This window comes from Phaethon aethereus (genome assembly GCF_964289735.1).
Source record: "Phaethon aethereus genome assembly, chromosome: 7".
Classification (NCBI taxonomy): Eukaryota; Metazoa; Chordata; class Aves; order Phaethontiformes; family Phaethontidae; genus Phaethon; species Phaethon aethereus.
Window position 1 is genome coordinate 17,522,680 of NC_138583.1, and position 14,744 is coordinate 17,537,423.

The 14,744-nt window shown below is 37.3% G+C and overlaps 1 protein-coding gene across 6 annotated transcripts in view; it reads right to left on the bottom strand.

Annotated features, from left to right (window-relative positions):
- The window catches only part of KAT6B (lysine acetyltransferase 6B), a gene marked incomplete at its 5' end in the record, with an annotated part of 110,623 nt that overhangs the window by 42,927 nt on the left and 52,952 nt on the right, over positions 1 to 14,744 (bottom strand). For 2 of the 6 annotated variants that reach the window (XM_082002256.1, XM_082002255.1), the window contains 6 exons: positions 1,110 to 1,231; positions 3,036 to 3,091; positions 6,704 to 6,836; positions 7,775 to 7,856; positions 8,027 to 8,142; positions 13,688 to 13,796. In XM_082002256.1, the coding sequence (XP_081858382.1) occupies positions 1,110 to 1,231; positions 3,036 to 3,091; positions 6,704 to 6,836; positions 7,775 to 7,856; positions 8,027 to 8,142; positions 13,688 to 13,796 (618 nt within the window). Of the gene's footprint in view, positions 1 to 1,109; positions 1,232 to 2,159; positions 3,092 to 6,703; positions 6,837 to 7,774; positions 7,857 to 8,026; positions 8,143 to 13,687; positions 13,797 to 14,744 lie in introns of all 6 variants that reach the window. The other 4 variants (XM_082002254.1, XM_082002253.1, XM_082002257.1 and 1 more) reach the window with 4 other exon arrangements.

The window sequence follows — 14,744 nt, forward strand, 5'->3', positions numbered from 1 at the left end:
TCAATGCCACAAATTTTAGAAGTCTTACCACCTAACATTTTTGGACTGCATATGAAAGACAAAGAAAGGAGGATATGAGAACCATTTCCACACAAACAGAAGTACAAACTAATAATGAAGTTGAATCTTTAAACTTGGTTTGAGTTTATTGGTTTAACACACTCTGAGTTAAGAGGTCATTGCATTGACCCATAGCAGGTATTGTCCATTCTTGTACACTAAACAAAATATAAAAAAATTGATTTCCATTACTGAAAAAATTACAAGACATACTCATTTATGATGTGATTTTATAAAAAGCAGCAGCTGAAACATTATATGCACCTCACTTCTGACCCAGGTTCTCAAAAGATACTGATTGCTCATTTCGTAGACACAGAAAAGTAAAAGTCTGTTTTGCTATAGGACGACTCAGCTGCCATGTCCAGCTTCCTTGGCAAAAAACCCCAACCAATCAACCAAAATCAACCAGCCCAGGCTTCACAAGTTTTAGATTACCACTACATACATTAAAGAAGAGCATTAACACCAGCTGGTATAAACAGTTCTAGTCAGATTCAGCTCAAATATTTTCACTGCTAGAAAAAGTCTGTAGTATTTAAACTCAAAGTGTGTTAAATCATTGGGTAAAATGAAGTTATGAACTCCCTAAACCCAGTTTCCTATCAAACAGTATTTGCTGGGACAGACTTAACTTTTCACAGTGGCTGTTTTATTTGCAGAGGGGAAAAAAAAAAAAAAAAAAAAAAAAAAAAATAAATCTTCAGGCACATTCTTACCGACCAACATCCTCTCAGTCCTGACCAAGATGTCAGCTATGCTTAATCTCTACGCTTAATTAGTGGCAGTCCTGTGTCCAAAGTGCTCAAGGATATCTTTCAAAATCTATCCCAAGTGTCACTTATGATCTGACCCATTCCAGTGTGATGCCTTGTCTCCTATCTAGGAAAATGTAACTGTGTATACAGTATCTCCCAAATTAAATTCACAGCAAGCATGACACATTAGATTAAAAGGAATATATTAAAAACAAAGATGAATAGACATACGAAAATGAATTGAGGTTTTATTTACAGAAATAGCTACACTTTATGCAACTTGATTCTTACCTCCAGAGAAAGTTCTCGAGCCTGCTTAAATACTTCCAAATCCTCCTGTGTAACAGTGTCCTTAGTTCCCACGAGAAATACATCCGTATTTTCTTGTTTGATGCTTAGTTTGATTTCAGTATCTGTTATTTAAAACCAGCAAAAAGTTTATTCACAGACATGAAGATTACACGTGCCTTACAAAAGTGATACTCCTAAATAGGATTGTAGCAACTATGGCTGTTATGACACCTCATTTTAACTAAATTTGGGATTACTAAGTAACAGAAATGAAACTTGCCCCCCTTCTTGTTTTGTAGTTTGCTGTTGCATGAGCTATTTGTGGTACCTGCTTGTCTGTCTGTATAAACCTGCACAGTCCAGTTCTACTAAATTAGTTTTGAACCTCATGAAATGGAGTATATTCTATCGCTAGAACTACGCCACCTGATAAACTCCAGTATACTCTACAAGGTAAAAATAAAAATAAGAGAAAAAAGTTGCCCTTAAAGTTGGAGACCAATACTAAGCTAAGTCTACATTCGAACATTATTAATACATTCCTTCTAAAATAAAAATAATTATTAAAAAGGTAGTTCACAGCAGTACAGATCAAGTGTTGTGGAAACTGTAGCAGGATGGAATCGTTCATGAAAAAGCAATGGAGCAGAGGGAAATGAATTGAAATGCCCACCATAAGCAGCACTGATGGCACACAATCATGATGACAGCACTACTGCCAGAGAAAGGGCAGGAGGAGAATACGAAAGTAGCATGAAAAGTGGCTACTCATGCGGTACTACACAGTCATAAGCAACATTATGAAGGCATTTGGGGCTCCTAGTGCCACTACAGATGCAAAAAAATAATAAAAAAAGTGGTGTGGTATTAGTCAGAAAAAAAACCAACATTTTGGAGATTTAGTCAGCATTAGATAAAAGGTCAAAGTTTCATTGCTTTTGTATGAAAGTGAAGTAAGAACAAGAGAAATAGCTAAGACCTATGTGACAATATAAGAATTTTGGTTTTGGACGGGACACAGGTTTGGTTGGCGCTTTCACCTTTGCTTACCATCATCCTGATCAGGTTTAATCCTTCCGTCTGCCAAGCTCCCCTTCCCTGGTGAGGGGGTCCCCATCTGAGGGGTCACTTTATACTTTAATCTGCCTAGAATCCTGTGCTTTTTAAGGAAAGTTGTTCTCTTGAGGTGAGCAATTGCTTTAAAAGCATGTCCTCTAGACACACCCCACCCAGAGGTACAGGCATGAGAAATAAACCTACTCCTGACCTCTCTCTTTCCATAGAAATGGCTATTAGATTTTGATGAGGAAGATAATTCTGGTTTACGACGCAAACGCTTGGGCGGTGCATAGCTTGGGTGTCCCTTTTTTCGAGACTGTCCCTGAGTGCTATAAATATGAGAGAGTCCATCAAAGAGTCCCTTTAGCTGACTGTTATTAGGAAGGCTACTAAAGGAGGGTATGCTTGACTGACTGGAAGAACTTTGGGGAGAGTTAGAAGAAATGGAAGTGCTGGATTTTTGCGAACTTGGGCTCTGACCAGAGATGGGGGTTGGGGGTAGAAGTGAAGAAGGTGGAGGTTTTAGCTTTTGTGTGGTACCTGTAGCCAACACAAGAGAAGTGCATGACTGTTTCTGAGACACCTTTTTCCTTGGACGATAGTGCTTTGAAAAGTCTATTATTTCACCTCGTGATCTGCGACCATCAGGTGATGGTGTAAAGAACTTAGTAAGGCCATCAATGAGCCCTTTGGTTTTCTTGTTAACTTTAAGTGTAGAGGCAGATATGTAGGTGGAGGTGGTGGTGATTTTGGTGGTGGCACCAGGCCGAGTGGGGTCTGTAACAGGCAATCTGCTGCTTGAATCCTTCACAGATGCAGCATGACCAGATGAAGGTGTGGTACAGACTTTAGTCTTTTGACCCCTACCAGGTGACCCCCTTCCTGTGAATGCATTCACGGATCCTTCATCACTGGTTACAGACCTATGCAAAAATTTGGAAAATAAAAATCAGCATTAAAAAAAAATCTGTAACTACTGCCAAATAGTATTACAGTTTATACAAGTTACATATGCCCCTGTATGTAAAAATCTTTAAAGAAATTTGAAGACATAGGCACTTTTGAAATACATTTCACACTGATGTAACATCCGACTTCTTTTTTTCTTTTTGTTACCCCTCCTGTCCCCCCTTCTTTAAAAGATAGTCCACAGTACATATAAATAGAAGCAGCTGGGATAGCAAGATCTCCCAAGTATACAGCCTCCCAACCTACATTTAGGCATGGCAAAAGCGTGCTTCTTTGGAGAAAAACATCAATGCACTGTGTCTGACACAATAACTGCTCTGTCACCATAGAGTGATACACATATTGTACGTAGAAAGGAGATGCACATGTTCAGTGTTAATAAATTACTGCATATGAAAACACTTAACTTCAGACTACATTTGCTTAAACAGCAGAGAAAGTCTACTGGTCCTTTAAAGCAAGACAGTCAGTTTTCAAGAAACTGCTATTTTTTCCACACTCTTGTTGGATTATGTATGTTAACACTAATAGCAAAAATTACCACCAAAGACCTAAAAGCAAACTGAGGCAGCTTATGACCAGCATTAACAACAAAACAAGAGAAACTGACTCTGCCTTCTTTAAAATTGTAACAATAGCAAAAACAAAAATAGCAAAGGAAAGGAAAGAGTAAAACTGTAAGACCAAGTGGTCTTTGTAGAAAAGCCATAAACCGATCAGGCCTAACATGGAAGGTGTTAAGAAGGAAGAGTGGTGAATGTTATTTAAACGCTAGGAAGAAAAAGGGCATGCTGAAAGCCAACATTTGTGACAGCAGAATGATCACTAATGACTGAAGAGAGGAACAACATTGAAAGATATACTGAAGAGTAGTATATTGTAAGTATATAGAAACAGAATGTTTAAAATTATTTGCAGTAAAAGAAATAGCTATCAGGAGGCATGATCAAATTGCAAATCCAAACAAAGCTACATCGTTGCATCAAATGCTTCCATTCCATTTTCCATCCTGCCCTTTGAAGCTAGCTTATTTACTTTGCAGCGGAAAGTTTTCTTCCACAAATTTTGGCTTCTTAATTGAGATGCCCAAGTAATTAATTCCAACAGGTTACTTCTAATTAGAGATTGAACAGCCTGGGGCTACCATCTGGTTTAGTGAACTCCAAGGGCTCACCAGTTTAAGAACTACTTTTCCACTCACACATGCTTAAATTTGGTTAGCTCCTAAGAGGCAACAAAACCAAAAACTTCTAAGTCTTTTGAATCCTTTGGTGCCATAAGCTTACGTCCATCACAAGACCTATTCTCACTACCAGATGTAGTAATCACCGTCAGTGCCAGAGGCCAGCGCACACCTGGTTTTAGTTAATCCTACACAGTACTTTGCCTGTGAAGGGCCTCCTACAGATGGTCAACAGGCAAAAAATTATTCCACTACTACTGGACAGATTTTCTTTGTACTACATGAAAAGAACTAAGTGGCATTAGCTAACCTTCCAGTACTTCATGTGACCACACACTTTCATGTATGACACTGTCATCTTCTGTACCCCACGATCACTTTTAAATAGGAATCCATGAGGAAGAGTATCTTCTCTTATCCCATCTCCTAACCACTATTTTTCCAAAACAAGATTACATGAGCCCTCAGAATTGCAAATTTATTACACAAAGAAGCCCCCCAAGTACTACTATAACATGCTCATGTGGCTCATGAGCTACAAAGAAAAGAAAATGTTTCTAAAAATATTCATAATCATCTCCAATGCTAAGAGAGCTTCTGCATCCTTTAGCATGACATTTGCTTCAAAAGTTGTAGCTCAAAATCCCATTAGCAAAATGTAACAGTAAAACCCTCACAATCTTTCCCACCTTTCTTTTACATGTATGAGGAAGGAGTAGAAGCAGAATTAGTGTGTCAGACAGACATTACTGCTAAATCCACTGTGGGAGCCCAAATCAGGGACATGATTTTAGAGAAGTAAGATGGCAATACTGCATTAGAATCCTAACCTCGAGCTGAAGGCTTACGAGTTTTCAAAGCGGTAAAACCAGAGGTGTAGCTAGAGATATAGGGAATATTTTTATAATGCACACAGAATAATATATAAGAATTTCAGTTAAAACACTGGAAGTTGTATGGCTATTTCAATTACCTTCAAGTTCCTAAGTTATTTAGTCAGGAGGCAAATGGAGAAGGCAAAAGAACAGTTCACCCACTCTTCCTTTAACAGCACGCTCTCATGAGCCACTACAACTACATCTTTTACTTTCATGTAGTGCCACACTTGATCCTTGTCTTGTACTACTTCCCTAGAGCAACATACACTGAACTTTTGGACAAGGACCAAAAAGGCAAGACAAGAGATACTGTCAGAGAGAGAGAAGGGAAAGAGAATATAGCAAGCTGCACAGTACCAAGTACATCAACTTGACTAGTGTGCTGTACTCTAGTACTGCGAGTATTTTTTTTTCTCCCCTTCTATTTTTACATGTTGGTTCCACAGGCTCCAGAAATCCTTATTTTGCAAAAGGAAAAGTTTTATAGCAGCTACCATGCAACTCTGAAGAATACCAGACAGGTGTTTAGACTATAAAGAAAAATGGTTGTGTAACAGCCACATGACAGAATGAGTAGTAGATAGAGCCGGAAAGCTTTTCAGCTGCTGAGTTGACATGGCCAAACAGATAGTTAAATAGGAGAAGAAAGGCGTATGTGGATAGGAACACGTGATGGAGGGCAACATGCTACTGGAGTTAACACAGAATCTGTTCCTGTTTAACACTCAGTGTAATGTCAACTCAGCATTTGAACGCTACTTAAACAATCCTCCAACCAAGCCTTAAGATGTCCAGCTACAGTGTTCCCTGGAAAGATAGATGCCAAAAGAATTACAGCACTCTCTTTTCTTAAATAAACACATTCTTGAGAAGCAAGAGAAATTGCAACCTCTTTCCCTAGTAACCAGTGGCAGCTTAACAGCAGAAGTCAAGTAATACTTTTTTCCAGAGTACCACTGAAACCGGAACTTCTGTATACTCACATAGTTTGCTTTTTGGAGTGGGTTTTGTGAGCTGATATTGAAGTAATTTTTATACAATTTTTTAACAGGTCTTTGAGCAGAACAGTCATCTGAAGTTAGATATAAGTAGCTCACTATTATCCACTTAGTATAGATTCTGTATGTACTTCAATTATTTGAAGTTACACTTAAAAAGATAGCTGTGGAATATGTCATCATACAGACTTGTATTTGCATCTGCTATAGCTACAAGTTTTGTTTAAAAATCATGTGATCTAGAAAAGTAAGTTACAGTAAGTTTTTTCACCACCTTCTGACATGACACAAAAAGCACCCCCCATAATTCAGAAGTTATTGGCCATTTGGCTGAAAGGCATATACTAGAATACTTGTCACCTACTTTCCCCAACTTTATATACAGTTAAAAACTGCAAATAGTAAAAAACTTGAAATACTGTTAAAAACTGCAGTCAAACCTGTACCAACTCTTACCCGACTACATTCTCAGAAACATTAAAAAAAAGAAAATCAAGAGAAACCTACAACATTCGTTGCTTTAGTTTATTTTTCGGTCTTCCAATAGGTTTTGCATATCGTCGCCTTATCTGAGCAGCTTTCTCATGAAGTAGCTTTCTCCCTTTCTTCTTTGGTCTACAGACCTGGCAAATCCACATCCCTACATAAAGGAAAAAAGTTTAATTGTACACAGTTTATTTAATCTCTATCGCAGGTGTCCACCAAGATACATGCCAAGTACACATCATCAACAAATTACCTTATGAACAGGACACAGGGAAGGTGAAGTGGATAGAGAGAAGTGATCCACTTGTACACATACTTTGAAATACTTGAAAGCAAGGTGCTCATGGAAAGGGGGGAAAAAAAGAAGCAACAAAGACCACAGAAAAGACTGTGAGCAAACGGGTTCTTAGAAGAATTTCTGTTCCAGCTTGTCCCTCCTCAAACTACCCAGATCCTTCTTCAGACACAATTAAAATGGGGAAAAAATTACAGGTGCGTTACTAAGCAATCTAGGCTAGAGTGTCGTAAAGAAAATACCAGAATACACCTAGATATGTTTGTTTTAATATACAAGGACTTGAATTTGGCATCCTTTTAACAGCAGATGACCATATCTGCCATTGAAGGAAGCTGGAAAAGTCTTTAGTGTGTCTTTAAGATTAAATAGAGAAAGCCATAAAGATGTGAGAGCAGAAGTAAGAGGTGCTATGCATCAGAAATCTAGATATTAGAGAACCTGAAGACACAAAGGTGTTTTGTTTGTCTGTCTTTTTTAAAATTACTCTTACAAAAGGCATGAAGAAGCAGGCTCTATTCACCTGCTCTGCCTTCATAAAACTTCAACCTTCTATAGACTGGTCAACAACTCAATACACAGTGAATTCATCTGGTCAATGGACCACAGACCTTTACTATTTTCCTGAGGAAAAAAATCTCAAGTAAAGAAAAATAAAGTACTGGCTTTAACATGATTAAAATCATACTATTTACCAAGGCAAGAATAATTAGCATGCTCAAGATCTTTCGGTCACTTAATATGAGAAACGACTGTGAATGAAAGTACTTTCACTGAAAGGTTTTTTTTATTATCACCTTTTGGCATTCGGGAAAGCGGTGGGTCACAGCACTCCATATGGAACCCTCTATCACAGGAGTCGCAAAAAAGCATGTTATCCTGAAGGGGGCGGGGGGGCAGGTGGGGAGGAAGAGGGGGAAAAAAAAAAGACTTAATATAGCATTGCTTGACATTGACATTGACATCAGCGATTTGTATTTGCACATGTGCTAAGTATAGAGCTACAGTAAACAAAGAAAACTCAGATAACACTCAACAGTCTAACTTACTGCATTTTTTCCTTGGATCCTACATGCACTGCATGTCTTGCATTCAATACACTGCCATCTTAAGGCCTTCACATTTGTTGTCAATTCAGGACAGAATTTCAAACATGATGGATGTCCTAAAAAAAAAAAAAAACAACACACAACACAAAAAACCCACAAGTATTTAAAGCTTGAGATTTAAGATTGGTAAGATCGACTCTAAAATTCAACAGGATGGAACCAGCACCAGCTGTTTTCAGAACTTTTTGGGAAACACTTTTTGCCAGTATTATATTCAGAGATTATCAAGAACATCAACACACAAGTTTTCAGAGAGATAAGAATCCCTGATGCCACGCTGCACTTATAGATGGCTGCAGTGATGTGAAGCGCATGAAGGATGCTTTCTTCTCACTAGGCAAGAGTCTGGATGCATGCTTTCTTCCAGGTAACAGTCTAGTCATGGCGATTCAGACTGTCTCCATCCACCGTTTCTCAGTCCAAGGCTGAGCTAAACCACCATGAACAAGAATAAAGGCTAATCCACGAGCATTTGGTTTTTTCGTCTTCTAACGGACTGAGGTATGAATGGCAAAGATGACTGATGGAACGCAAAAGCCACTTTAGGAAGTACAAATTTCACATTTTATTTCCTTTTATTGTATGTATCCAAGGCTTAATCTGCTTTTTGTTAAACTTTAAAAAGACAACTTCAATTGTGTGTTCTCAAAATAGAGGAATACAATCTACTAATAAAGGAGAATCAATAATAAATTCAAAGAGTAGTTTCAAAACCAAAAGATATTGAAAAAGCATTGCCATTTGATTCTTAGCATATAGTTTAAGATGCATTAACAATTTTTTGTGGTTAAAATAGAGTATGCACTTAAAGTGACTATTTTTCTTGAAAGTGACAAATATACTCTGTAACTGCACAGTTGAATTTGATGCTACACTGTTCCCTTCAAAAAAGCTGAGCAAATGATTTAAAAAAATATGCTAAGAAAAAAGCTCCCTAGAGTGGCTGATATTAATAATCAATATCACAGAAAGACTTATTTCATCAATCTGGACTTAACAACTATATTAACACATTAAACTGTAATCATAAACCAATTACCTCCACATAAGTACATTTAATTCGTTACCTACCCTGCACAGAAGTTATTTACTTCAAGGAGCAAGTAAGTTGTGGTTTAAATTGTTGATTTTAACTTTAAAGTAAATAACTGAGAAGTATTAACATAAGAAACGTCTGCTCTCACTGGCTCTCACTGGTAAGTATGCTCAGATTAGGTATAACAGGGTTACTTTATTTCTCTGTTATCTACCAACATAACATTTCTCATTCAAGCAATTACACAGCTTAATACATTTGTTAATATCCTTAAGCATTAGATTTTTACTTTCAGGCAAAAATCGAAGGAAAAAAAAAGAATCCATTGCTATTAAATATGAAGATTATGCCTGCAACTCCAAGTCCTTGAGCTGCAAATAACTAGAGGCTGAAAGAGTGCAAATGGGAGTCATCACTATGCATTTGACATGTTGTTTTACTGTCTTTCCTAGCTACTCACTAGCAGAAACAGAACAGAAATTTTCATATTTCAAAATACCATAATGGTATTGTTCTTTAATAGCTAAAACTTACACTCTTCATTTTGGACATAAATTGACATAGAGCAAATATAACAATAGCAAGTAAAGGGTTGCCTACCAGACATGAAGTGGTAATCAACACAGGTTTCACTTTGAAAAGGGATTCTGTTTAACTTTCATAGTTCAATAAACTTCTGAGTCAGTCAAACTGAGTCACTGTGACCTTCAGTGATTTTACAGATAGTTTCTTTAAATTTGAAAGAGCTGAACAGGGAAAGCATGTCTCTCATTCCAAAATCCACAGTATTTTAGCTCTAACTGATCTAAACTGAAGTTGAGAACGTACTATCTTCTCAATATCCAGAAGCTGGTACATCTGCCAAGAGGTTTTCAACACTTGATCAATCTCTATTTTGAAGAGTTTCAGATGGTAATTTCTCCAGGTTCAATCACTTGACTTTCTTTTAAACCTCAGCAGCATCAATATTTTAATACAGCACACAAGTTTAACAGATTCCTGGAAATTAAGACCTATGAAAGCTGGCCATTTCCACCAGGAATACATATAGGCTTACTTTAAAACAAAGCTATTAAAAATTAAATGCTTTAAAATTCATTCTTATCCTTCCCAGTTAGAAAAGGTTAAGATTTGTGATAGACTGATGTGGCAGAAGTAGATCAGGAAGTGAAAACAGAACGTCTCACTCCTTTGTGACTGAAGGCAACTCCTTTAACCTGCCCACTTTCATCTCCTTGTTGCAAATCTGGGCCTTGTTTATTCTTCAAAGGATTTGATGAAACAACTGGTCTTTTAAAAGAACAAGCATTCTATCAGTGACAACAATTATGTGCTGAATTAGATATGCCAACACCTTCAGTTATTCTCCACTTTGATACAAATGTTTGGACCTGACGTATAGGGTAATTCACAAAAAAACCCTTGTGTTTGATAACCTCTTAGGTAGAAAGCATTATTTAGGATGACTTCAGCTATGAGCAGAGCAGATCAGTGCACCTCTCTTGGGCATGTAGTAGGCTTTGCCACCTGCAGGTTTCTTAGCAGTTCATTTTATCCAACTAGCCAACATACTCCCACAGACAGCAATAACCAAGACAATTCCCATATTCCCTTAAAGCATATCCTAAAACTCCTTTATAAAGTAATCTCTGCACAGTCCTTTCCAAACATTTTCCGTCCGTATTCCTTCTTGACCCAACTGATGTCTTTGTTCTTCTGCTCTCTCTCCATCCTTCCCCACCCATATTTGATCGGTAACCCTCTTGCCTTCTCAGCCTAACATACTATTTATTTGAAAGGACAGCACCTACAGGTATTCTACTTTCAGCTATTTTCCCCCCCTTTTTAAGAATATTTTTTATAGTTCCCTAGTCACTCTACTTTTTTTCCCTCCTCTTTCTAAAAATTCAACTCCCTTTTAAAATCTGTCAGCAGCAGCTCTTTAATTTCTTCTGCACCTCTCAATTGGGAAAATGAAAGTAGAGTTTGATTCCAGTTCAAGTTCATCGATTTTTCAAAATCAAAAGATAGGGAAAAAAGCAGGGGGGAGTGGGGAAAGAGGAGCAACATTTGTTTTCATAATAGTATTTGTTTTCTCACATCTGACATCCCTCACCTTACTCCTTTAGAAAATGCCCCGTGCCAAGTGACATAGCAGTGCATTTCATTTCTACTGCCCAAATACATTATCCTCCCAAATACCACAAGATAGGAGTAATATCAATGAAATGAGCAGATATCCAGATAGTTTCTGCTTTCAGAATGCAGAAGCATTACCTGAAGAGGCACAAACAACTGACACAAAACCATAAAGGAAAGCAGACATGCCAGTAGTGGGCACTGCAATTTAATCTCTGATCGACTGAACAATTTGCATGCTGTGTGCAACACATAATTTCTTTTCTGTTTCTTAGACAGCAAGACCAGCTTTGAGATACACTGCAATGTGCAAAATTACAAATCCAATTACAATAAACCTCCACTGGAGTGAAGTTTTGTTATTTATAAATTGCACTGCGATTGGTTTTTATTTTAGTTAGGCATCAGTAGCTAAAGTTTAACCATCCAGCAATCTGACTGGCAGTCTCAACATTTCATTCTTTGTATCTAATACATCTGAGGAACTAATTAAAGATAATTTAGTCTTAATGAGGCAGAGAGAATGTATCAGTGTTAATTCAAATGGAAGCTGATCCATGAAAGTCAAGACTTCCAGTTCTAAAGCGTCTTAGACCTACCAGGGGATTATTATACAACAGAAGAGTGTCTGATATCTAAGCTCACCTGATTAATGTAAACTCTGCATACAAGAGTCTAACCAAGCATAAATCCTATGAAATTTCCAAGTATTAGAATACAGATTTGAAAATACAGGAAACCTGTAAACGAGAAGACAGTTTAAAATCTACAGGGTTTGGTTTTGCATACTGGGGTTAAAAAGCCCCTTCCTTACTTGACTGTTTAATCATTTGCTTAAACATCCTAAGAAAACACTCTGGCTAAAATACAAAGAATCTGTCCGGGGTGACAGATTCAGAACTACACAATTAAAAGCATATCCTGTTTAACTGTGAACACATTTTTGATCCACAGTTTTGTTTTTACTCAAGTACTTATGTAGCTATTACAGTAACCAAGACAGACTTCAGCACACCTACAAAATGATGATACACGTAGACTCTAAATTCGTAAGACACTGAAACAATATTTTCACTTCCAGCCTTCTCAAAAACAGTGCTGCCTTATGCAGACCCTACTGCTTCTTTACTCATCTCCCTCCTGAGCACTTCCCTCTTCTTCAGTTTGGCATGGAAGCTGGTATATGGCTGCATAGTGAACTGGACTGGGGAACTGATCAACCTCGTTGTCTTTCAATTACGTTTGATCGCCAAACCAGTTGATATGCAACCAGGTGCCAGCACAAAGGGGCAGCACCAAGCAGTGGGATGTTGCAGCCTGTGACTAAATAGCACTGCTATTTTGTCTTTCAACTGGCACAGGCTGGTCTACATTGCAAAGCTTTACCAAAAGTACTTCCCAATGCAGATGTAAGCTTATGGGGGCAAAAGTTTTTTTAGTGGCACAGCTAAACAAAAGCAGTCCACTCAACTGACCAACTATACTGGCCAAATAACTCCTCTTCCAACATAAAGCTATTTTACACAGGATTTTTTCAGGCTAGCTGAACTGATCAGAGGATTTTCACATCCAGAACTCTACAACTGCACCAGAAAAAGCTTTATGGCATAGAGCTGCTAAAGAGATTTGCCAAAGTTTTTTAGCCAAATCCCTCTGAATCAGGAATAATCTAGACCAAGAATACTTTTGGTATGATCCATGCACAAGCACTGCGCAAAGCAATGGTGTACTACAGTATTTAATTTTCAAAATTAACCTAGTCGCTCACTTTAAGGGAAGCGCCTGCATTCAGAACAGCCACAAGGAGTCTGCAAGAGCTGCTGCAATGCACAGGAGCAAGGTACAAATGATCAGTAGAGAGTCACCGTCTTGTGCCTGAAAAGTAACAGGTGCCTAACAGCTTTAGTATGTTATTTGAAATATTATTCAAATTCCCACTTGAGTAAGGAAAGAATTTTATTTAAAAGTTAATTGGATACATAAGATAAGCAACCGGATCACAGACTGCTACACAATCTTTTTTTTATTATTATTATTCCTCAGCTTCCTAATTGTTGCATATCCATGCAAGGAAAATTTTTCATTATCATTTGATGTCACAATGCAAAACTGAGTTTTCAGATCAATTACAAAACCAGAATTCCCGTATCTTACAAGTGTGGTTCCTCCATTAGATGTGCTGGTTTCCCCAGCACATCTATACTTTTGGCATGAAGATTAGTTTACCCCTCTCATTTGTAGCTATCCAGATGACAACATTTTAGTTAAAAAAAAAAAAATTCTGTCTCTTCCACCCTCTCCTTTGTCTCAGTTCTCAATCTATGTCCAAAAAGAAGATGACTTTCAGAAGTTTAAAGTATTTTTAATACCTTAAAAACAGACTTAAACATAAACATTTCTAGTATTTGTAAATTCAGCCAACTTACCACTGCTGCCACAGTCTGCACAGGACAACAGCTCTTCTGGTTTTTTTTCACGATTTGATTCTTTTGTTCCCAAACAAAAGCTACATATCGGGATGGGATCAGCTCGTGGCTAGGTTTAGAAGTAAAAAGACAGAGTTAGCTTGATTAAGAAAAAGAAAAAACAGTTTTGTCTTAACAAAAACTACAAAGATAGGCAAGCCTTTCTCAGTGGTCTGTTGTTTCTCATATACTTAAGCTTAGAAAAATCATTTTTACCTGATATTTTGTTGTACATATTAACTACCAAGAAAAACATCCATTTTACTAACTTTGGAATAGCAAAGTTCATTATCTTAACATATTCCATAAATGTTAAATTGGCCCATAATAAGCAACCTTGTGTACTAATCCATGTAAACCTCCCTGATACAAGTTTGGTGTTGACAAAAACAAGGGAAAATTAGAACTTAGGACATTATTCATGAACACACAGTTTCAACTCCAGAATGCAATCACTTGTTCTTCAGATGTAATACTGCTCCAAGATTAAGATGCAAACTGGCCTGTATTACAGATTAATACAGTTCCTTTCCACAAGGAAAACGGTAACTTTTACAAAAACACTCAAATTTAAGACATACTTTATTACTTTTCCATCCAATATAACTCGCACCTCCCTCTGAAACTACCATTTTAATGTAAAAAACATGGATTCAACAGATCAACAGTTACCCATTCCAGTCTGATGAGTCCCATCAGCTATAATACAACTGGAATAAAACAAACATACAAATCTTTCAATGTCTGGAAGCAAAACACAGAACTTTTCAGAGAAAGAATTAAGAATTGATTCCTGACCTTCCTAATCTGCTATGTGACAAACTATCAGAGACTAAATACCCCAAACCAGTTTCTGCAGTAGCATTTAGAGCTTTAATGAAACTACTTGCCTGCATAATCCAAAATATTAATCTATTAATGCCTACATAAAAGTATCTGTAACAAATAAAATGTGCAACTATTTCTTCAAATGGGATACTCAAATAATAGAGGATCTTCCCAGACTGGCTTCTAGCAG